Source organism: Typopeltis vanoorti, chromosome 17 (assembly GCF_054136105.1).
Source record: "Typopeltis vanoorti isolate ZY-2024b chromosome 17, IOZ_Tvanoo_1.0, whole genome shotgun sequence".
Taxonomy (NCBI): domain Eukaryota; kingdom Metazoa; phylum Arthropoda; class Arachnida; order Uropygi; family Thelyphonidae; genus Typopeltis; species Typopeltis vanoorti.
The window spans coordinates 113,882,477-113,902,406 of record NC_143565.1 but is presented as its reverse complement, the minus strand read 5'-3'; the positions used below and the strand labels follow the sequence as shown (position 1 = coordinate 113,902,406).

At 35.2% G+C, this 19,930-nt stretch overlaps 1 protein-coding gene across 2 annotated transcripts in view; it reads left to right on the top strand.

The window, feature by feature from the left end:
* Msh6 (DNA mismatch repair protein Msh6) overlaps positions 1 to 19,930 on the top strand; it is a 429,489-nt gene that overhangs the window by 357,222 nt on the left and 52,337 nt on the right. For both annotated transcript variants that reach the window (XM_090406801.1, XM_090406800.1), the window contains exons 26-27: positions 13,287 to 13,382; positions 15,819 to 15,944. In XM_090406801.1, the coding sequence (XP_090262927.1) occupies positions 13,287 to 13,382; positions 15,819 to 15,944 (222 nt within the window). The remainder of the gene's footprint in view (positions 1 to 13,286; positions 13,383 to 15,818; positions 15,945 to 19,930) is intronic.

Sequence of the window (19,930 nt, the reverse complement as noted above, 5' to 3'; positions counted from 1 at the left end):
TGTTAAGATTGGAGGGTGCCTTGACTTTAGCCTATTTATTTCTAGGGTGTGGGATGTCTTTGTGGATTGGGAGATCTTGGATTTCCATGATTTTGCTGTATTCATGTAGAAGAAAGTTGGATTTGTGGAGGTGGGATGTAGCCTAGTACTGGGAGCCAGTAGGTTGGGTTTGATTTCACAGTTGCAGAAATAAGGTGCAGAGCAGTGTTAAGCTGAGCATCAACCAAGTACACATGGGTGCTGTTCAGCTGCAGAGTAAATGAGACCAAAAACAGTGCAGCGAAGTGTTGCTGTTGAGGCATCCCAGGTTGTTCTGCATAGTTTTTGCAGTACAGTGGTGCCTTGGTTAACAAAGGCCTCAGATAATGACGTACTTGGTTAACAGCTAGTGGCTGTAAGAAAAAAATCTCTTGGTTAACGACACAGGCTTTGTTTAACGACTCTCGATTATGTGAACCTCTATCCGATCTAAAAACCCGGAATTTTCCGATTGCACTCAGCCACGCGCGGGAAGACATTGTCGAATAGAGAACAGCCATGCGGCATAGCTGTGAAACTCAGATATGTTTGACCCATCATAGCCAGCTGTTTATGTTTTCCTTTTATTGTTTCTTTTCTTGTAGTGTACTGTGCTTTATTTTAAAATTTGTGGTTATAAATGCGTTTTATGATGAAAATGAGTATTTAAGCATTTATTTTTTATCAGTGGATGCGTGTCACTGTTCGTTCGCCATCAAAAGGCAAAATAAAATCTCATCTGTATGATAATCGTTGTATCTATAAGCTGCTAATCAGTATATGTTACAGTAAGTGCTGTATCTGATATCGTCACCTTACAAGCAAAATGCACTAAGTCAAAAACTGCAGGTTTCGAATTTAACTGTTAATTTTTATTTCAAAAAGTTTTGTTTTTGAACTTTTACTTTTATTTTCAGATGAAGATATGTTCTTTGTATCCCTTGTCTTAGTGTTGTACAATTTGTAATACCGTATTTTGCATATCTTGTTTTTTATAGAGTGAAATTTTTTACCATGTGACAAAATGGGTCCCAAAAAGAAAGCTAGTGAGGGAAAAAAAAAACAGAAAATTTTTCTCTATTGAACAGAAGAAAGAAATAACAGCAAAACATCATGAAGGTGTGAAAGTTATGCAGCTAGCTCGAATATATGAAACCAGTCATTCTACAATTAACCATTTTGGCTAAGAAAGAAGAACTTATGGTAGCTAAGGGAACTTCAAGGTTGAATGTCAGAGGGCTTCTTTTTGAGCAAATGGAAAATCTGTTACTAATATAGATCAAAGAAAGAGAAATGGCGGGTGATACTACATATCAAAATGCCATCTGTCAGAAAGCTAAACAGATTTATCAAGATTTGAAAAAGAAGACTTCGGGATCAAGTTCTGAGGTAGATGATGATGATGATTTCAAAGGTAGCAGAGGTTTGACAACTTTAAAAAAAGAATAGGAATTCATACTGTGGTCAGACACGGAGAGGCAGCTAGTGCTGACAAAGCAGCAGCAGATAAATTTGTCAATAGCTTTACAAGAATTATAGAAGAAGGAGAATACCTACCTCAACAAGTCTTCAATTGTGATGAGACTGAGTTATTTTGGAAGAAAATGCTCAACAGGACATTTGTCACAAAAGAAGAAAAGACACTTCCTGGGCATAAACCAATGAATGACTGGCTAACATTGCTTTTAGCAGCAAATGCAAGTGGAGACTGCAAAGTAAAACCAATCTTAATCTACCACTCAGAGAATCCCCTAGCATTCAAAAAGTTCAATGTCTCTAAATCCAATCTCAGTGTTTTGTGGAAGTCTAACAGCAAAGCCTGGGTCAAAAGAATAGAATTTAGAGATTGGATTCACGAAGTTTTTGGACCAACTGTCAAAGCCTATCTTGAGCAAAACAATCTGCCTCTAAAAGCCATTTTAACCTTGGATAACGCACCTGACCATCCAACAGGCATACAAGAAGCGCTACCAGATGAAGGACACAAATTGGTAAAGGATATTGTGGCAACTGCTCATGATCTTAACTTGGAAGAAGATGTTGAAGACTTATTGGAGATGCATGACCGAGAACTGACTACTGACGAGCTAAAGGAACTTTTCAAGCAGCGATGTGAAGAAAAGGAAATGGAAATTTCATCTGAAGATGAGGATGGAGAGAAAGAACAAATTACGACCTCTGAAATCAAAAATGTTTTGGCAAAGTGGGAGGAAGTTCAAAATGTTGCTATGAAATGGAATCCAAACAAATCTCTGAGATTATCAGAACTGCAGATCTATTTAATAAAAAGTCCGTGCAGTTTTTCAGAAACATTTTAAAAAAGAGGCAGAAGCAAACAACCCTAGACATGTTTTTTACAGGTCCATTTGTCAAAAAACTCCAAAGTGAGCCCAATTGTCCTTCTGGTGAAGATTGATAATTAAAAACTGTTTTCATGAACAATTCATTTTATTAATGTTAATTTTTTTTTTTTGTAGCAAATATACTGTATAATAAATAAATGATATTTACCATATTTGTATGACATTTTAAATGACTTTTATCTGCATTTTAATATGTACTATGATTGTAGGGAGGAGCCAGAACAAATTAATCAGTTTTCAATTAAATCTTATGGGGAATCGCGCCTTGGATAACGACGGTAATCCTGGAACAGATTACCGTCGTTAACCAAGGCACCACTGTATATTGTTTCGTGTTTTAGCTTGGATGCTGTGTTAATAAGATGTGGTTTAAAAGATTAAGTTTTATCCAAAGTGATTCCCAGATATTTTGGGAATCTATTGTAGTGTAGCAGTTTGTGGTTGAAGTAGACCATTAGTTCTTTGTTAGCGTGGTTATTGTTCAGGCGGAAGCATGAAACTTCTGTTTTGCTAGGATTTGGGCGTAATCTCCATTTGCAGAAGTATTCATCTAGGACTGTGAGGCCATTTGTTAGTATATCTTCCATTGTAGTAAAGTTGGTGTCTAGTGGCTAGAGCAATGCCATCAGTGTAATCTTCTTTGAGGCTGTATTAGGCAATCTGCGATAAGGGAGGGGGGGAGCAAGAAATTACCCTTGTAGTAATCCATTGTTCTTTGTTTACTTTTGTTCTTGTACATATACACTTAGAACAGGTGGTTGCTTAGCATGTTTTCAATTAGTTTAGCTATTGTTCTGCATGGGACTGCACAGAGTAACTTGCAGATCGTGGTTTTCTATCTACAGAATGAAAAGCAATATAGGAAGCTATATTGATGCTGCTGTTCATCAACTTCCTCCTCAAAAAGTATAGCATTATCAAAACCTTAGTTCATTGTGGACACATTTTATGCTCCTCCACGTAACCTGCTACATTTTAACCCTACTTTTCTTTCTAATGGTCACAACTTCTTGTACTCTCATTTCTAAGATAATAAACAACCATGGTTTCGATGCTTGTTCTCCTCAACATGATACTTTTAGAGTTTGGTCCACCTTTGCACGGAGTTGCCTGGTGTTGCACCACCTTACCTCAGTCCTGAAGATATTTTCAGGCGCAAACTTTGTTTGCTTACACTTGGATAAGGGATTAAACTAAATATATTATAGTGTAACCAAGTGCAAAATAAACTTCCAACATCTTTCTCTAAATCCAGAGTAATTCAATAAGGTGGTACACCTGTTAGCAACTTGTATAGGTAAATATGACCTCTCCTATTGCTTCTGCCTTAGTATCCACGTTTGGGTCTGCCTCCCACTGATGAGACCTCAATAAAGGTTGAAACTGTCCTGGGTAGTGGCCCTTCCCTTAATGCATAGCAGTATACATGTCCGCAAGGAGATGTGCTTTGCATTGTGGGAGATACTGAGACTAGGAGTGATGAGAGCATGGTCCACCTTTGCTTGGAGTTGCCTGGTGTTGAAGATATTTTCAGGTGCAAACTTTGTTTGCTTATACTTGGATAAAGGATTAAACTAAATTTATTATTAGAGTTTCTGTTTCTTAGGTGAAGGGTTTATCCAGTCTTCTGTACACAAGCCTGCAGGTCTCCTTCCATCTGATACATAAGTTAGCAACATTCTTACACCTCTTGTGGTGTTTCATACCGTGAACAGATGGATAGATTGGCAATAGTGCATTTAGAAGAGCACCAGGATAACATTCATTTCTCTGAGTTAGGCAGATCACTGAATCAGTTTGCATTCTTGCAAATCAGCTGAATTTAAATAAGAATTGACTACTTCAAACTTTCCAATTTTGGGATGATTTTACTAAATACACTTTGCTATTGTAGTTAATTTTTATGTATATATATATTCCAGTACAAGTTACTTTTCTTTGTTAGGCTAACTGGTATACAGATCAAGCTCTTTTCATACTTGTAACATGCTCTTTTTCATTTTTTAAGTGTTATTCTGTCACTTTCTAACTATACAGTTGGATCACAGTGGTCATAAGACAACTAAACATTGTCTTTATAATAAAATTTTATGTTTACCTGCTTTAATTAGTATTGTAATATCTTCTACTTGTATCTCTATCTTTCATCATATCGTGTAAAGTTGTTATGAAAGAAGGAAGTACGAAAGCGATTTTTTACCACATAGAGCTGTATTTGTTTATTATGTGAATCACAACTGCCAAAGGTTATAAACTTATTGTACATTTAGTACCCTAGGTGAGCTAAGGGTTAGATAATACAATTCCCCTGCTCTAGAGACCAAGCATGTTATGAAAGACTTTCATAACATGCCACAATAGGATTTTTCTTTCAGTTTGAACCTAAAGGAGACATTTCTCTAGATAGCCAAGATAGAATGCATGATTTGCAGGCTTTATCTAAATAAACCTTGAAAGTCTAAAATGTTCAGACCATTATAATGCAAGTGCATGCAGAACTCTCATAATGTTTGATTGGAATGTAATATCTCAATCTCCTGCTTATACATTGATAGGTCTGTTAGTGGCCCTGGGTATATCTCCCCATTCAACAAGTATTAAACTCTTCCTCTGACTAAAGGCCAGTGCCTTTGTTATTAGTTTTGTAGTTGGCTGAGTGAATAGCATACTGTTCTCCAACAGCGAGCTGTGGTTGAATCCAACTGTGGATATGATGTTTGAGATGTTTGGATGTTTAAATTGCCTTGGGGGGGGGGGGGGGGGGGAGTTTCATGTTTAGTCTCAAGCAGATATTTTCAGATTATAGTACTTAGCCGTACTTAACATGCTATGGTTTAGAACTATCTGTAGGTGGAATTCACATAAATAATAATAATGATGATCATTCTGCTGTTGATGTTTTCATTCCTAAATTTACTTACGACTCTCGTATCTCTTCGGTCAACTGTTTTATTTCTAATTCTTATATTTATATCCTAAATATTCTCCATCCATATTCTCCATCCATATTCTCCATTGAGAATACAGTTGAGGTTTTCCATGTTTGTTTGTTTGTTTTCTATTTTCATAGTTTGTCTTTTTATTGTATTGTTAATCTGGTATGGATACTTAATGTTGATTAAACTTCAACTCTGTTTAAGTTTAATGGAAAAAACATACATCTAGAGATAACAATTACCAGCTAAACTTTATTTAATAAATTAATTGGTAATTATCATCTCTAAATGTATGTTTTCTCCATTAAACTTCAACATGGGTTATTATTGTATTGCTGTTTTAATGCACTATGGTACGCTAAAATATCACTACTAGGTGGCAGGTGCATTGCATCACCTAATGTGATACCACTCATTGCATGTTATAGACCTGACATGGCCAGCTTGAACCCCAGATTAAAGATGCAATTTACTTTTTTTCTTATATTGATGCATAAGAATTTTTAGTGAAATTCACGTGTGTTTGTGAATTACTCAAGACTCCATTTCTGTGTATTCCAGGTTGCTCTGAGTCTCATATTAACAAGTAGGAATATTCAATGTAAAAGAGAATTAGATGATATATATATATATATATATAAGGTTTCCTTACTTTAGTAAAGGTTATTTTCTCCAGTTCAGCTCTGTTAGAAAATTTATCTTCCTCTGGAATTTTAATGTTTATAATTTCATCTTGTTTTCCTTTTCCAATTGCACTGAGCCAACATGTAGAGTAGTTGAGGAATTTACCATCCCCAGCACTCTCACACATTGTTTACTTGCCTACAGGAATGCCAAATAATCCTAACCATTTTTCTGAACCATCTTGATTTTTTAATATATATTGTGAATACTATTTTCTTCTTCCATGAAACAACACTCATATAATTCTCATCCACATTTGACCTAATATTATATGAATGTCAAATTGGATAATCTTTGTGATTTCTATACTTTATTTTCAAAGTTGGATTATTGTTTTCTGTTCAATAAGAACATTTGTTCCCCATTATGCATTGGCTAAGCTGATAGTGTCTCCCCCTTCTCCTTAACTGTTGGATGGATAGATGAATGGAAGAATGTTTATGAAAGTGGTTAATTGTAGATTATTTTGTTGCCTTCCCTGCTTATTGGAGTGGTGCAGGATAAATATTAGTGGAATAGAAAATTATGAAAAATGTGACACAAAATAGGATTTAAAGGTCTAATAGACAAGCTTAGGTGTTTAACGCTATTCATAACTTATTCTAATGGTATTAACTGGCTTATATTTTGCTCGATTTCAAACCAGCATCTTCAGGCCACAAAGCAGCATGTTATAGTTTACATGCAATAATAAAATAAATAAATTCTGTGTGATGATACTGCATTTCCCCCTTTTTTTCAGTTCACAGTACCATCTAGTCTCCCCCCAAAAAAAATTTTATCTGGGCTCTGGAACCGGCATAGGCTAATGAATCAGACCTATGGCTGGGTCAGTATTCCTGACTGTAATCTTTGTGTCCTCAGACTGGTTTGCCTGCTTGCGGGATGAAAAATACCAAATAAACTGGCAGGGGAAACCCTGCTGTCCACGCCCAAGACCGGCTAACTTGGCTATGGCTGAGGAAGATCCTTAAGCTCCTTACGTCGTTGACAGGAATCAAACCTAGGACACTCCTTCCCCAGGCATATGGTTGTGAAGTGCAGAGCCACTAGGCTAACTGCACGGACCATGCAACAATGAGTGAGTATAACGATTCAAATTGTCATAGACAAAAGATCTGAAGCCCTAATTTTGTGCCCTCTAATTTTGTAAAAAAAAAAGGACGTCTTATAGCTATGTAGGAGTTGATCTTAAGATAACAATCTCCAAAATGTTTGGCAAATTAATGCATCTATACTTGTTCAGGTTAGCAGAATTCTTCATAGCCATGGCTGACTCTAAAAATAATCTTTCTGACCTATAATGACTTCTAAATAGTACATTGGTACTATTTAGAACCAATAGTACATTGGTACTTCCATCTAATCCTGTATTAAGAGGCATTCAAAGAGTGGTCTGCCAGTCCTGACTTGCCATAATAATAATGGTAGCAAATGTATTTTTTATGCTTTCCAAGGCAGGTGTTAACAGATCTTCCTGTCTGCCCATAAATATATAGGCAGACAGGAAGTACCTAAAAATCCACAAATCCAATATTCACCTATGTCTTATAGTTGATAGCATGTACATCCCTATTTATAAACTTGCCGAGCAGTTAGCTAAGTCTCCTTCCCCCTCTCCCCTTACTGGCAACTCCTCTTCTTTTAGTAAAAAATTCAGACATAATGGCTAGTTTTGATGTCACTTCTTTATTTACTAAAGTACAACTAATAGACACTCTTAATTTAATAAAGTTTAATTTTTCCTCCAATCTCCCTTCCCCTTTAGCTAACTTTTACATGGAACACTGAAAACAAAATACTTACCACAGCCACATACAAATCTTTAGTGATGTGTTTGCCATTTGGTCCCAATGGACAAGACACACTTTGGATGCTTTTGTCACTTACCTAAACATCCAACACCTCAAAATTCACTTCACAGTATAAATTAAAGATGCCAAGAAATTATATTTTTGGCTTCATCCTTTATTATTATTATTATTAGTATTATTATTATTTTGGCAACTCCAAGGAGTCGACAGACTCATTGAGGGAGGCCCTAACATCATGTCAAGAACAACTATTCGACATTCACACAGTATCTATCATACCTCGCCTTGAACTCATTCATGGTCATAGCACCCACAACAGACTCTGGCAGCTTATTCCATTCATTCACCACTCTCCAAGTAAAAAAAAACCTAGCTCTAACACCCCTGCTGACCACATTCCTGCCCAGCTTCCATGTATGGCCCCTAGTCCTCCCACCACCAGTCCTATTCTCAAAAATATCTTCTGGATTAATCTTATAGAAACCCTTCAGTAATTTGAATATCTCAATCATATTACCCCTTTTCTGCTTATCGACCAATTTTTGCAACCCACAAATCTTCAACCTGTTCTCATAAGGTTCATTCCACAGACCTGCTATCATCTTGGTCACTCGTCTCTGGATCCTCTCCACCTCCTCCTCGTCAAGAAGAAACCCTGGCACCCATATCTGGGCACAGTAGTTTAGATGGGGTCTTATCAAGGCTCGATACAGAGGAACAACAATAACTTGTTTGTCTCTGCTTGTTAAAGTATTTTTCAGCAACCAAGTGATTTGATGAGCCGATTTAGCCACTTTTGTGATGTGCCCCCTAAACTTCAACTCCCTATCCACCAACACTCCCAAATCCCTGGCCTCATCAATCTCCTGGAGTACAGTTCCACCAATGTGATATACTGCTGCTAATCTTTTCACCCCAAAATGCATAACCTTACACTTTGCCACATTAAATCGACATCCATTTTCCTTAGCCCAGTCCTCCAAACTATTCAAATCATCTTGCAAAATTTTGACATCCTGTGCACTCACAATTGCTCTACCTAACTTTGCATCATCAACAAACAAGTGAACATTTCCTCTTGGATCCTTTCCTATATCATTAATGAACAAATTGAAAAGTAGTGGTCCAAGAACAGAACCCTGCGGCACACCATTACTCACAAGCCGTCTTTTGGACTCTACTCCTGAATAAACCACTCTCTGATATCTCTCCATCAACCACCCTCGTATCCATCTCACCAACCCTATATCCATCTCCATATGCTGCAGTTTACTGATTAGAATTCCGTGTGGTATCCTGTCAAAGGCCTTGGCAAGGTCCAGTAGAATCACTGTAAACCTATTACCCTTATCCAGTTCAGTCACTGTGTTATAAAACGTGAGCAAGTTACTGAGGCATGATCTACCCTTCACAAAACCATGTTGTCCCCCATACAATATCCCATTTTCATCTATCCAATCCTGTATTTTTCTCTTGACTAATTTCTCCAAGACCTTGACAACAATTCCTGCTATGCTAATCGGTCGGTAATTTACAACAGCAGTCTTGGAACTTCCTTTATGCAGTGGAACTATTTTCCTCTCTTTCCACCCGCTCGGGACTAACCCAGACCCGAGACTCAAATTAAACAAAATGGTCAAGGGTACACAATTCTTTAGCCGCTTCACGTACGACACGAGCTGGTATACCATCCAATCCCACAGATGTATTGACATTGAGGTTTTGTAATAGACTACTCATCTCCGCTTCATTCACCACAATTCCCGTATAATCTTTTGGGTCATTCATTTCTGCAATGTCACCACCTGGAAGATATATTCTTGCAAAGTGCTCGCTCAGTAATTCAACTATATCAACTGATTTGGTTACCTCCCTACCATCGGCATTCTTTAAAATCATTCTGCCATATACATTTTTCTTTTACTTGCAACATATTGAAAAAACTGTTTGGGATTCTCTTTAGCTTGCATGGCTAATGTTCTTTCATAATCCGTTTTTGCTTTTCTTACCACACTCGTCAACCTTCTGGCCTGCGCCTTATACCGTTCATGTGCCTGCTGGTCACCTTTCTTCTTAAATTCCCTCCATAGTTGTTTCTTTTTTTGCAGCTCAAGCTTAATGGTGTTATTCATCCATTTAATCCCTACTTGATTTGTTATTCGGACTCTAGGTATACAGTCAGCCATTACCTCATGCAAACACTTCCTAACTGCCTCCCATGGACTATCAACATCTAGCTCTTGCAGTTTTACATGCCATGGCACTGAACTAATCAAAGTGCAAGCAAACAAACTTTGCACATCGAGTAACTTCATGACCGGGCTACTTGTATATAGAGACTAATGACTTCACATCAATTGCCTTAATATCCCATAGTGCAATGCACATATCCTTACAAACATGTATAATGCTATGCATTATGACAAGGGCCACTACCCAGACCAGTTGCGACATTTATTGAGATCTCATCAGTGGTGGCCAGACTCAGAAGCAATACCAATGATCAGAGATAGATGTTGAAAGTTTTTTCTGGGTAGTGGCCCTTCCCATAATGTATAGCATTATATATGTCCACAAAGATGTGTGTGTTGCATTATAGGATACTAAGGTAATTGATGCGTAGCTATTAGTTTCCATATACAAGTAGCCCAGTTATGCAGTGACTTCACATGCAAACTTTGTTTGCTTATCCTTGAATAAAGGATGAAACAGGAATATAATTTCTTGGCATCTTTAATTTATAGTATAACAAAGTGAAAAAACTTTCAACATCTATCTGTAATCCAGAGTATTTTAATAATAAGGTGTGACGCCTTTTGGCTACTAGTATATGGAAATATGACTTCTGCATTACTTCATCCTTCAGTAACACTTCTGGTCTGGCTCTCACTGATGTGACCTCAATAAAGGTCGAAACTGGTTTGGATAGTCCCCCTTCCCATAATGCATAGCATTATAAATATCTTCAAGGATATGTATTGCATTATGGGATACTAAGGCAACTGATGTGAAGTCATTAGCCTCTATATAGAAGTAGCCCAGTCATGAAGTGACTTCACCCACAAACTTTGTTTGCTTACGCTTGGGTAAAGGATGAAACTAAGAAGATAATTTCTGGGCATACATCGCTTGCAGCTACATTATGAAGAATTGATAATAATGAAGTTGTCCAATATATAAAATTTCTATAACTCTTTTATCTTGCTGCTTAAAAATACTTTGCATTATCCAAATATTTTAAGGAATAATATGAATTTTCAGATATCTAAGCATATAGGAATAGTTTTGATATGTACTCATAAAATTTTTCCATGAAAATTCAAGTAAAAGTAATTCTTTCATGAATTTAGACTATAAAAATATAGCTTTCTTTGATCCTGTAACACTTTTTCATTCCACAGAGAGAATAAGCAATTATGCTTTTAGTCCAAAACTTTTTGGAAATCACTAGGCAATCCATCTCAGTAGAGATGGAGAGTTGATTTGAGTGCCATGCTAAATGCAAGATTTATTTAAATGTACTTGTATGCTCTGCAGTTGATTTTACTATTTTCTGTAAATAAATAATTTTGTGGAAGATGAATTTCATCACTTGGTATAAGACCACTCTCCTGCTTATTTGAGGTCTGAAGTAACCTATAAGGGTTCCATGTTTGGTCTCTAGAACAAATTGATAAAAATAGAGAAAAAAAATTCTTAGCCCACCTGTAGCACAAAATGTAGTATAGATTTGTACATAGTCTTTTGTGGTTGTGAGCAACATAATAAAAAATAAATAAAATAAGAAGAAAAAGCTAGGCTTCTTCTGGAGATAGAATCCTTCTTGCTTTTACAAAGATCGATGAACTCTAGAATCAGCTGTCTTGAAAAATGTTGATTGTTGAGATCACCTATGATGATCTTTCTAAGTTGTAGGTCTTTGAACCAGTTTTTTGTAGCAGTAGCAGCATATGGGATGTCCTCATCATCAAATTCCTGATGTGTACCCTCCAGGGGTGTACAGGATATGATAGTACTACATGAAAAACTTATATCATTATTAACTTCCTATCTCCAATATTCCTCTGAATCAATCTGTTACTTGTCAAGACTCCAACATTATCAGATCTTATATTTCTGTCTTCTAAGGCAAAGTGCCTTCACTGTATCAATCTATCTATTGCTTGGTCTGGGTCTTTTTCCTGCCAACTTGGCAGAGAACACTTGTTTTGCTAATCTTTCCTCTCCTATTAAGTGACCATACCACCTGAGATTAGCTCTGCTAACAATGTTAAGTTCTTTCCTAATATCCCCATTTTTAATATGATGTTGCAATTAATGCCATCTGTACACCTCCCTAATCTTTCTCAGGACTCTCATATCTGTGCTCTCTAGTCTTTGGTCAAGTGTTTTATTTCTAACCCAGCTCTCGGATTCATAAGTTAAAATTCATTTGAACACAGTCTTGTATACAGCTAATTTAGTGTTTTGACTAATTTCTCTCTTATTCCATATAAATTTATTCAGTTGACTTCCTGTCATACCAGCTTTGTTGATTCTGATGTCTATTTCCATATTTAATTTACCATCTTCACTAATAACCAAAATATAAAATGATGAAAATGCAGTCAATGAGAAGTGAGTTAGTGATAATTAAGAGAGATTTAATTGTGTGAGTATAACAGTAGTGAATGGAAGTATATCAAGCCAAGAAAATGCTTATCTATTTGTGAATGAGGAGTCATAAAAAAAAATAGATAAAGTGATGTATGATTGAAGGTAAATGGTATTGTAAGCAAGAAGAGTGAGTAAGACAGTGTGATACGAACATAGTAAATGATGCAGAAAAATTGAGAGTTGAAGAAATTATGTGTGGTAAGAGGAATAGAAGAGAAAGAAAATGGAATGAGCAGTGGAAATGAAGTGAAATGATGAGATTAAGAATGAATTCAGGTGGGTGCAGCATAAGGTATGGTTAGGACCAATATTTTCTCATATAAAGCCTCTCATCTTTGATTTTCCCAGAGGAAATCAGGGTAAACCCTTTAGGAATTGTTAATCAAGAGTCAAACTGTTAGTCAGTTTTTCTGAGTTACAAGATTTCCAGTTGGAAAAACCCTACTTGCCTGCACCAAAGATCAACTAAATCAGGAATTGGCTGAAAACTGACCTTGAAAATATTTCTCTAGTCGCCAACTAGAATTGGACCTATAATAGTTTTACTTCTACTCTGGTGTCATGAAAAGCTACTCAAGGATTGCTAATCCTATCCCATATAACCATCCAATCAGTTGGCATACTTCCACCATTAAAACCTCTTTCATCAAATTTATAGACCTCTTTTGTATAAATATTTCAGTGATTGACTAAGTTATAGCTCTTTCTGTAAATCAGATATATATATATATATATATATATTACTGTGGCTTTGTTTTTCAGATTAAAGATGCATTTTATATAATTTCTCACTTTTTTTTTTTTTTTTTTTATAGCCATTTCTTGAAATAAAAGAGGGAAGACATCCTGCATTACTGAAATGTTTAACAGGTGATGATTTCATCCCCAATGATACTTATATTGGCACAGAGGTATTATTTATTTATTGTAATATTTAATTTTAATTATTATTATATTGTAATAAGACAACACCATCTGCCCATGTAGACAGTTATACTTAGTAATTCTTCAGATCGTCTCTGTGTAAAGAGAACAACAGAATTATATTACAGATGATGTTACAGATAATGTATTAAATCAGGTTATTAATGGTTACTGGCTATTATTAAATCAACCAAATAACGAAGTTAAAGTAAATAATTTATGAGAATTAATCACATGAACGGGTAATTATTAATTCCTAGGAGTCTGGTAAATGTAATAAAAACATGTTTTATAAAAAAATATTTTATTTAATAGCAGAAACAATAGGAGATAAATATAAATACTGCTTAGCAGAGTTTCGAGATTCTTGAAGTTTTTATGTGATTTCATTGAGTGCAAAAGAAGTACTTTCCTTACTTTTTTCATTATTTTCTAATTCAACATTAGTTTTATTTTGTTATCTTCCTTGTCGATTGTTACTGTTTCAGAAGAACATTGTTTTCCTTTGATTTGGCTAACACTCTTATTTCTGTTTTTGTTTTGATTTCTAACAGATAAGTCTTCACTCGTATCATCTATTTCCACTTCCACATTGTCACCATTCTCTGTCCTAATACCGCTTTCCCTCTCTGAGATTATCTTCTGACATTCAACATCCTTATTAGTTTGATCTTTTAATACCATCTCAAGATCTTCACTTGTGATTTCTGACAAGGTATCAACTACTGGTAAGTATGTTTTCAAACCTACCTTAGCTTTACAGCCAAACATAGCTTCATAGGGACTGTGATCTATTTCAGAGTGATGTGTTCTGTTTTTCATAAATTGGATAAATTTTATCCCTTCTGACCATTTTGTTGTTTTATTTGTTTCAAGCCATGTGGATGACATTTTTTCAATGTCTTGGTTTGCTCTTTCAGCTGAGCCTTGTGATTAACTTTGCCGTGGTTTTACAATCTTAAGCTAATTCCACATTCCGCAGACTTCTTCAATAATTTTATTTGCGATATCTTGAGTTTCTTATTCGGTTTTAAAACAATGTGGGATTTAATATCCCCTTAATTTAAATAATGTTTTACATCGTCGAAATGAAGCCTGTTGGCTCTTTATTTTAAATAATTTATGGGTGCACCTTTTTGACAACCCGTATAGCAGAGTATATAAGTTCTTTTCGCTATACCCTTGGTATTATACTTTGGTCTAGCTACTCACTGATGAGATCTCAATAAAGATCAAAACCAGTCTGGGTAGTGATCTCCCACCATAATGTGTAACATCATACATCTCTTAGGAGATGGGTTTTACACTATGGAAAATACAAAGAATAATGATCAAAACTTTCTCCACTTTTGCTATGAGTTGTCCTAGTTTGTACTACAAACTTGAAACTGAGTGCTTTAGCTTACGCTAGTAGTCGCCGATCGGCAAGAAACTCTTTGATTCCAATCTTTGAGTTTCTTGTTCAGTTTCAAAACAATGTGGGATTTAATATCCCCTTAATTTAAATAAAAATTTATATTTTGTACTGATTTTAGGGTTTTTTTTTTTTTAATTTTTTAATTTGGTTTTGTATGGAGCATATTTTATTTTGTTATATTTTTGTAGTTCCATAAATATTAAATAAACTGAAAAATTTTAAAATAAGTATATTTTTTTTTTTCTATGAAAATTTGAAAACCGTTTTTTTTTTTCAAAACTCTGTTTTTGTATAAACCCGACTCCCTAGCACCTGATCTTGTGTTTAGTATTGGAAGGATCTTACCTGTTTGTCATCCTTATCTCATAATACCAGTTATTTCAGCACAGCATTCCTGTGATTATTTTATTAATCCTATTTGTTTTTCTTCATTAGTGCTGCTTATGTTGATGGTGCCTTCAATTCTGTTGAGATTATTTCCAGTATGTGACTTCACTGTTTGCCCTGTATCCCTGATGAAAGCAGCAAGAGCCTTATATTATCTTATATATTGAGTTTAAGGAGAAATATGATAAGTATTGTGTGAATAATGGTTAGTTTGAGCCTCATGTGATGAAATGGATATTTAAATATCCGTTTCTTGATATAGTTGAATACTTGTCAGCCCATATTTTGATTTATTTTTGTCTGCTACTTGATACCTGGATGTTGATGCCTAGTGCAAGAAGCTATTCATCATCTGTTGATATATTACAAGGGTTGTTGATCTGATCTTACTGCTAATTTTGGATTCATAAATGCTGACATTTCTTGAGATTAAGTTATTATTATTTTTTATTTTTTATTTTTTTTGAGTATATGTGTGTGTGCATTACTTGTACAATTCTTATATGGATTTGTATTTAATTGCTGCTAAAGATATTAGTGATTGTCAAGCAGAATTTCTTCATCGGCTTAAAATATATATATATATATATATATATATATAATACATAATTAATTTCAGACAAGTGATGAAATGCAATCAAGTGGTGAGAAATATTCTAGTCTGGTACTTGTCACTGGCCCCAATATGGGAGGAAAATCAACTCTTATGAGGCAAACAGGATTAATTGTCATTATGGCACAAATTGTAAGTGGAATTTGATTTTTTATGATATTGATTTATTTATGCTTTTATGATATAAATTAAAGATGCCAAGAAATTCTTGGATGCAGTTTTATAATTGTATACTTGGATAAGGGATTAAACCAAGAATATAATTTCTTGGCATCTTTAATTTATAGTATAACCAAGTGAAAAAACTTTAAGCATTGTTTTTATCACAAGAAAAAAAATCTTTATTTTTCTTGTGGTGAAACCATTCGAGTTAGGTTCAAATAACAGAGTTAGGTTCAAATCCCATATATTTTATAGGAGAATCATTATAATTTTTTTGTTTTGTTTTTTTTGACAAGCTAAATTAGCAGAATGCTTAATTTCATCCTACAAAACAAGCAAATCAACGAGTATGTAAACATAATAAGTAGATATTGCTAAAGATTACTTCAACCTGCGCAAGATGAGAATTTTTACTTTACTAGCAGGTAATTACCAGTTTTAATATGTTGACAGTCACTTTTTATGGCCAGAGCAAACATTATGTGAAGATTTTTTTAGATAAAAATGCACTCAAAAATCCTTCCATCAGGCTATATGGGCTGTGAATAAAAGCAAAAAAAAAAAAAAAAAAGTTCTGACAATTATCAAAATTAAACATTTTAAAACACTTGCACACATGTTGTATTATTCCAACATATCATGTGATATTTAATTTACCAAAAATTTATTATCAATACATGTGTTAATTTTTTAACTGAATAATGCTTAGCAAATAAAGAGCAAAATCTTAAAAGAAAAGGAAAAACTTAAATTCTATAACTATTTTTTTCAAGAGCTCTTTACTTAGTATGAAAATGCAAAATTCAAGGTATCTATGGTGTATCTACCCTTAGTTCACATCATATGCATCTGTTAAGTTTTACAATAATCCGTACTCTTATTACTTTCTTCTTTTTACTCCTCCTCTTTAATTGCTATTAGAATATTTGAAGGCTAGAAGTGACTTTTTCTTTTTTTAATGGTCAACCCTTTCTGTATGTTCCTGTATGAGTAGTGAAAATTGCTCTGAGTAATGTAAAATGAAACATTGATATTAGTGCAGAATAGATTATTTTGCTGAAAGGTTTCAAAACAAACAGTTTCTTATCCCTGGACTGAAATAATCACAAAAATGTTTTTGTGGTTATTTCACAGTGATGCTTAGTGTTTTTGTTAAAATGTTGAACACTGTGGAAACTGCACTCCTTGAGGTGTTGATTAACCATGGAATCTATGAATGGTCACATGCACCTCTCCTCAGGCAGCTTTGAAGTTTGAAGTAAAATGTCAAGTGTACATTTTACTTAGTTGCTTTTTTTTTTAAACAAGGGAATATGGATTGGGCATTTTAGAGGAAAGAAACTGCAATTAGAAAGCATAAAATCAGTTACTTGCTTACTGATTGGATAGATATTTAGGGAGAAAAAAAACTAGAAAATGTACAGACAGTAATTTCATGCTTTTTCTAAATGTGAAAATATGAATTTAGACAATGCATGAAGTTACTTTCTTCATATTTTCTAGTTGCTTTTTTTTTTACTAAATGCCTGCTATCCTGTTATTCTATAAAGATAACAGCACAGAATTTGCCTTATGACTTTGTGAACCATGCTTACAGGTTTGTCTAAATACCATGCAATACACCGTACACTGCTGCTTCCTACAACATTTACCATCCTTTCTTCCTCTAATGCTGTGGCTTGCTACTTCCTCCTCGATGGGCTTCCATCGTCAAGTTACTTGCTTACTAATTGAATAGACATTTGGGGTGGGGGGGGGGACTAGAAAATGTAGACAGTAATTTCGTGCCTTTTCTAAATGTGAAAGTATGAATTTAGGCAATGCATGAACTTACTTTCTTCATATTTTCTAGTTGCTTTTTTTACTAAATGCCTGCTCATATCTGCAGGGCTTAAATTTTGTGCTAGCTCACCAGTCAGGCAAATATTTCACTAGTCAAATGTCACCCTGGTTGTACTCTACACAGTGCCTAATATACAGATAGGATGATTATAATTAAAGTTCATATTTTGAAAGGCTGTAACTAGGTACTTAATATTTTAACATGATGATATGTGCAGCAATGGAATTTTATTTCCCGCAAAAACTAACATTAGTTCTTAAAGTTGCTACTAGGGCGATACATAGTGCTACAATACCGAAGTGGGCAATTCAAAATGTCACAAAATGTAGAGTATACACACAGTGCGTTGTGTGGTTACATAACAACATGTTCGATATGTTGTCCTCCATTGTTGGCAATGTTCTGAAATCGAGAAATTGCCCAACCACAGAAGTAGCATTTCACTCAAAATGTGTTGCGGATCTGGCATGCAATGCTGGTCTTGAGGTCTACTAAGTTGGCTATGTGTCCACAAAAGACATTGTCTTTGTGATGTCCTCACAGCCAAAAGTCACACAGGTTCATATCTGGCGAGTGGCCACTTTGTATGAAAATGGTGGCTGATGATTCCGTCACCGTTAAAATGTGTCAGAAGCAACCACTTGACAGTATGAGGAGGGGCACTATCCTGCATAAAAACTGTTGAATCCAGGCACTGATGCTGTTGAAGTGTAGGAATCACCTGATTGGCTAAGAGGGAGAGAGATGCATATCGCTGACCAGTAGGACCAAGCTCCTCTAAAAGAAAGGTCCAATAATGAATTCTGCTGTAAAATCACACCAAATGGTGACCTTTGAGGAATTAAGCATAATCTGTTGAATAACATGTGGGTTTTCATTTGTGCATATTCATAGCACCATCCAGATGGAAGTAAGCTTTGTCAGTCTAGAAAATGTTCCATGGCCAGTCTTTGTCCAGTTCGGTCTGAGCAAGAAACTGCAGGGCAAATGTTTCTCATGCACTCCAGTCAGGATTAAGTAATTACTGAACGTGGAAAATCTTGTAAGGATAGCAGCACAGAATTTGCCTTATGACTTTGTGAACTACGCTTACAGGTTTGTCTAAAGACCATGCAATGCACTGTACGCTGCTACTTCATACAACATTTGCCATCCTTTCTTCCTCTAATGCTGCGGCTTGCTATATCCTCCTTGATGGGCTTCCATCATCTGCGATGTTCCTTAGATGTCAAACCTGGTTTGACATCTAAGGAACCTGCCTCTTCAGATTTCTGGATCATTTTGTTTAAACCATTTGCAGTCATAGGACTTGTTTTTAATCCCTTTAATATTCTGAACTTTCATGGTGCTGTCAAGCACAGCTGTTATTTTGGTAAAACAACTTCATGAGAAGAGTGTGATCTTTCGGTAATGATGACATTGTGCTTTAACACATTGACTGCTTACAGACAATGAACTGATGCATTTCGCAGCTACATGTTTTTATAGAAGTTTCTTTCGAAGCATATGTCATTGGGGGACATTTGTCATTTGCATGAATGGTATACGATTGCAATGTTTCACTGCATACCAGGAGTATGATGCGTAATTTACATGTATTGCTGTAGTGGCAACTTTTAGAACTAACATTGTTTTTTTTTCACAAAATAAAATTCCATTGTGGCACATATCATTATGTTAAATATTAAATTGTTCCACTGAGTAGTTACCCAGTTACAGGCTTTCAAAATGTGAAGTTTAATTATAATAACCCTGTAACATGGCTACGTGTTTAATCTCTACCCTGGCTAATTTATAAGCTTTTATTAATGCTATGACTAATTTTACCTTGTAGAACTAGTATTAATGAAGCAGATATGCTAACATAATCATGAAGGTTATCCCATGATAACCTTCATGATGATGCAGACTTATAACAGGGACAGCTGCCCAGCCTGGCACACCAAGGTGGTACCTCTAAGCATAGAGGGGAAAAGAATGTGCAACAAAGACCAAATTTGACTAGGATGTGGAACTATGACATCAACAAGACTGATGACAATCCTAGCCCACAAAAATGCTATGACTAATTTTACCTTGTAGAACTAGTATTAATGAAGCAGATATGCTAACA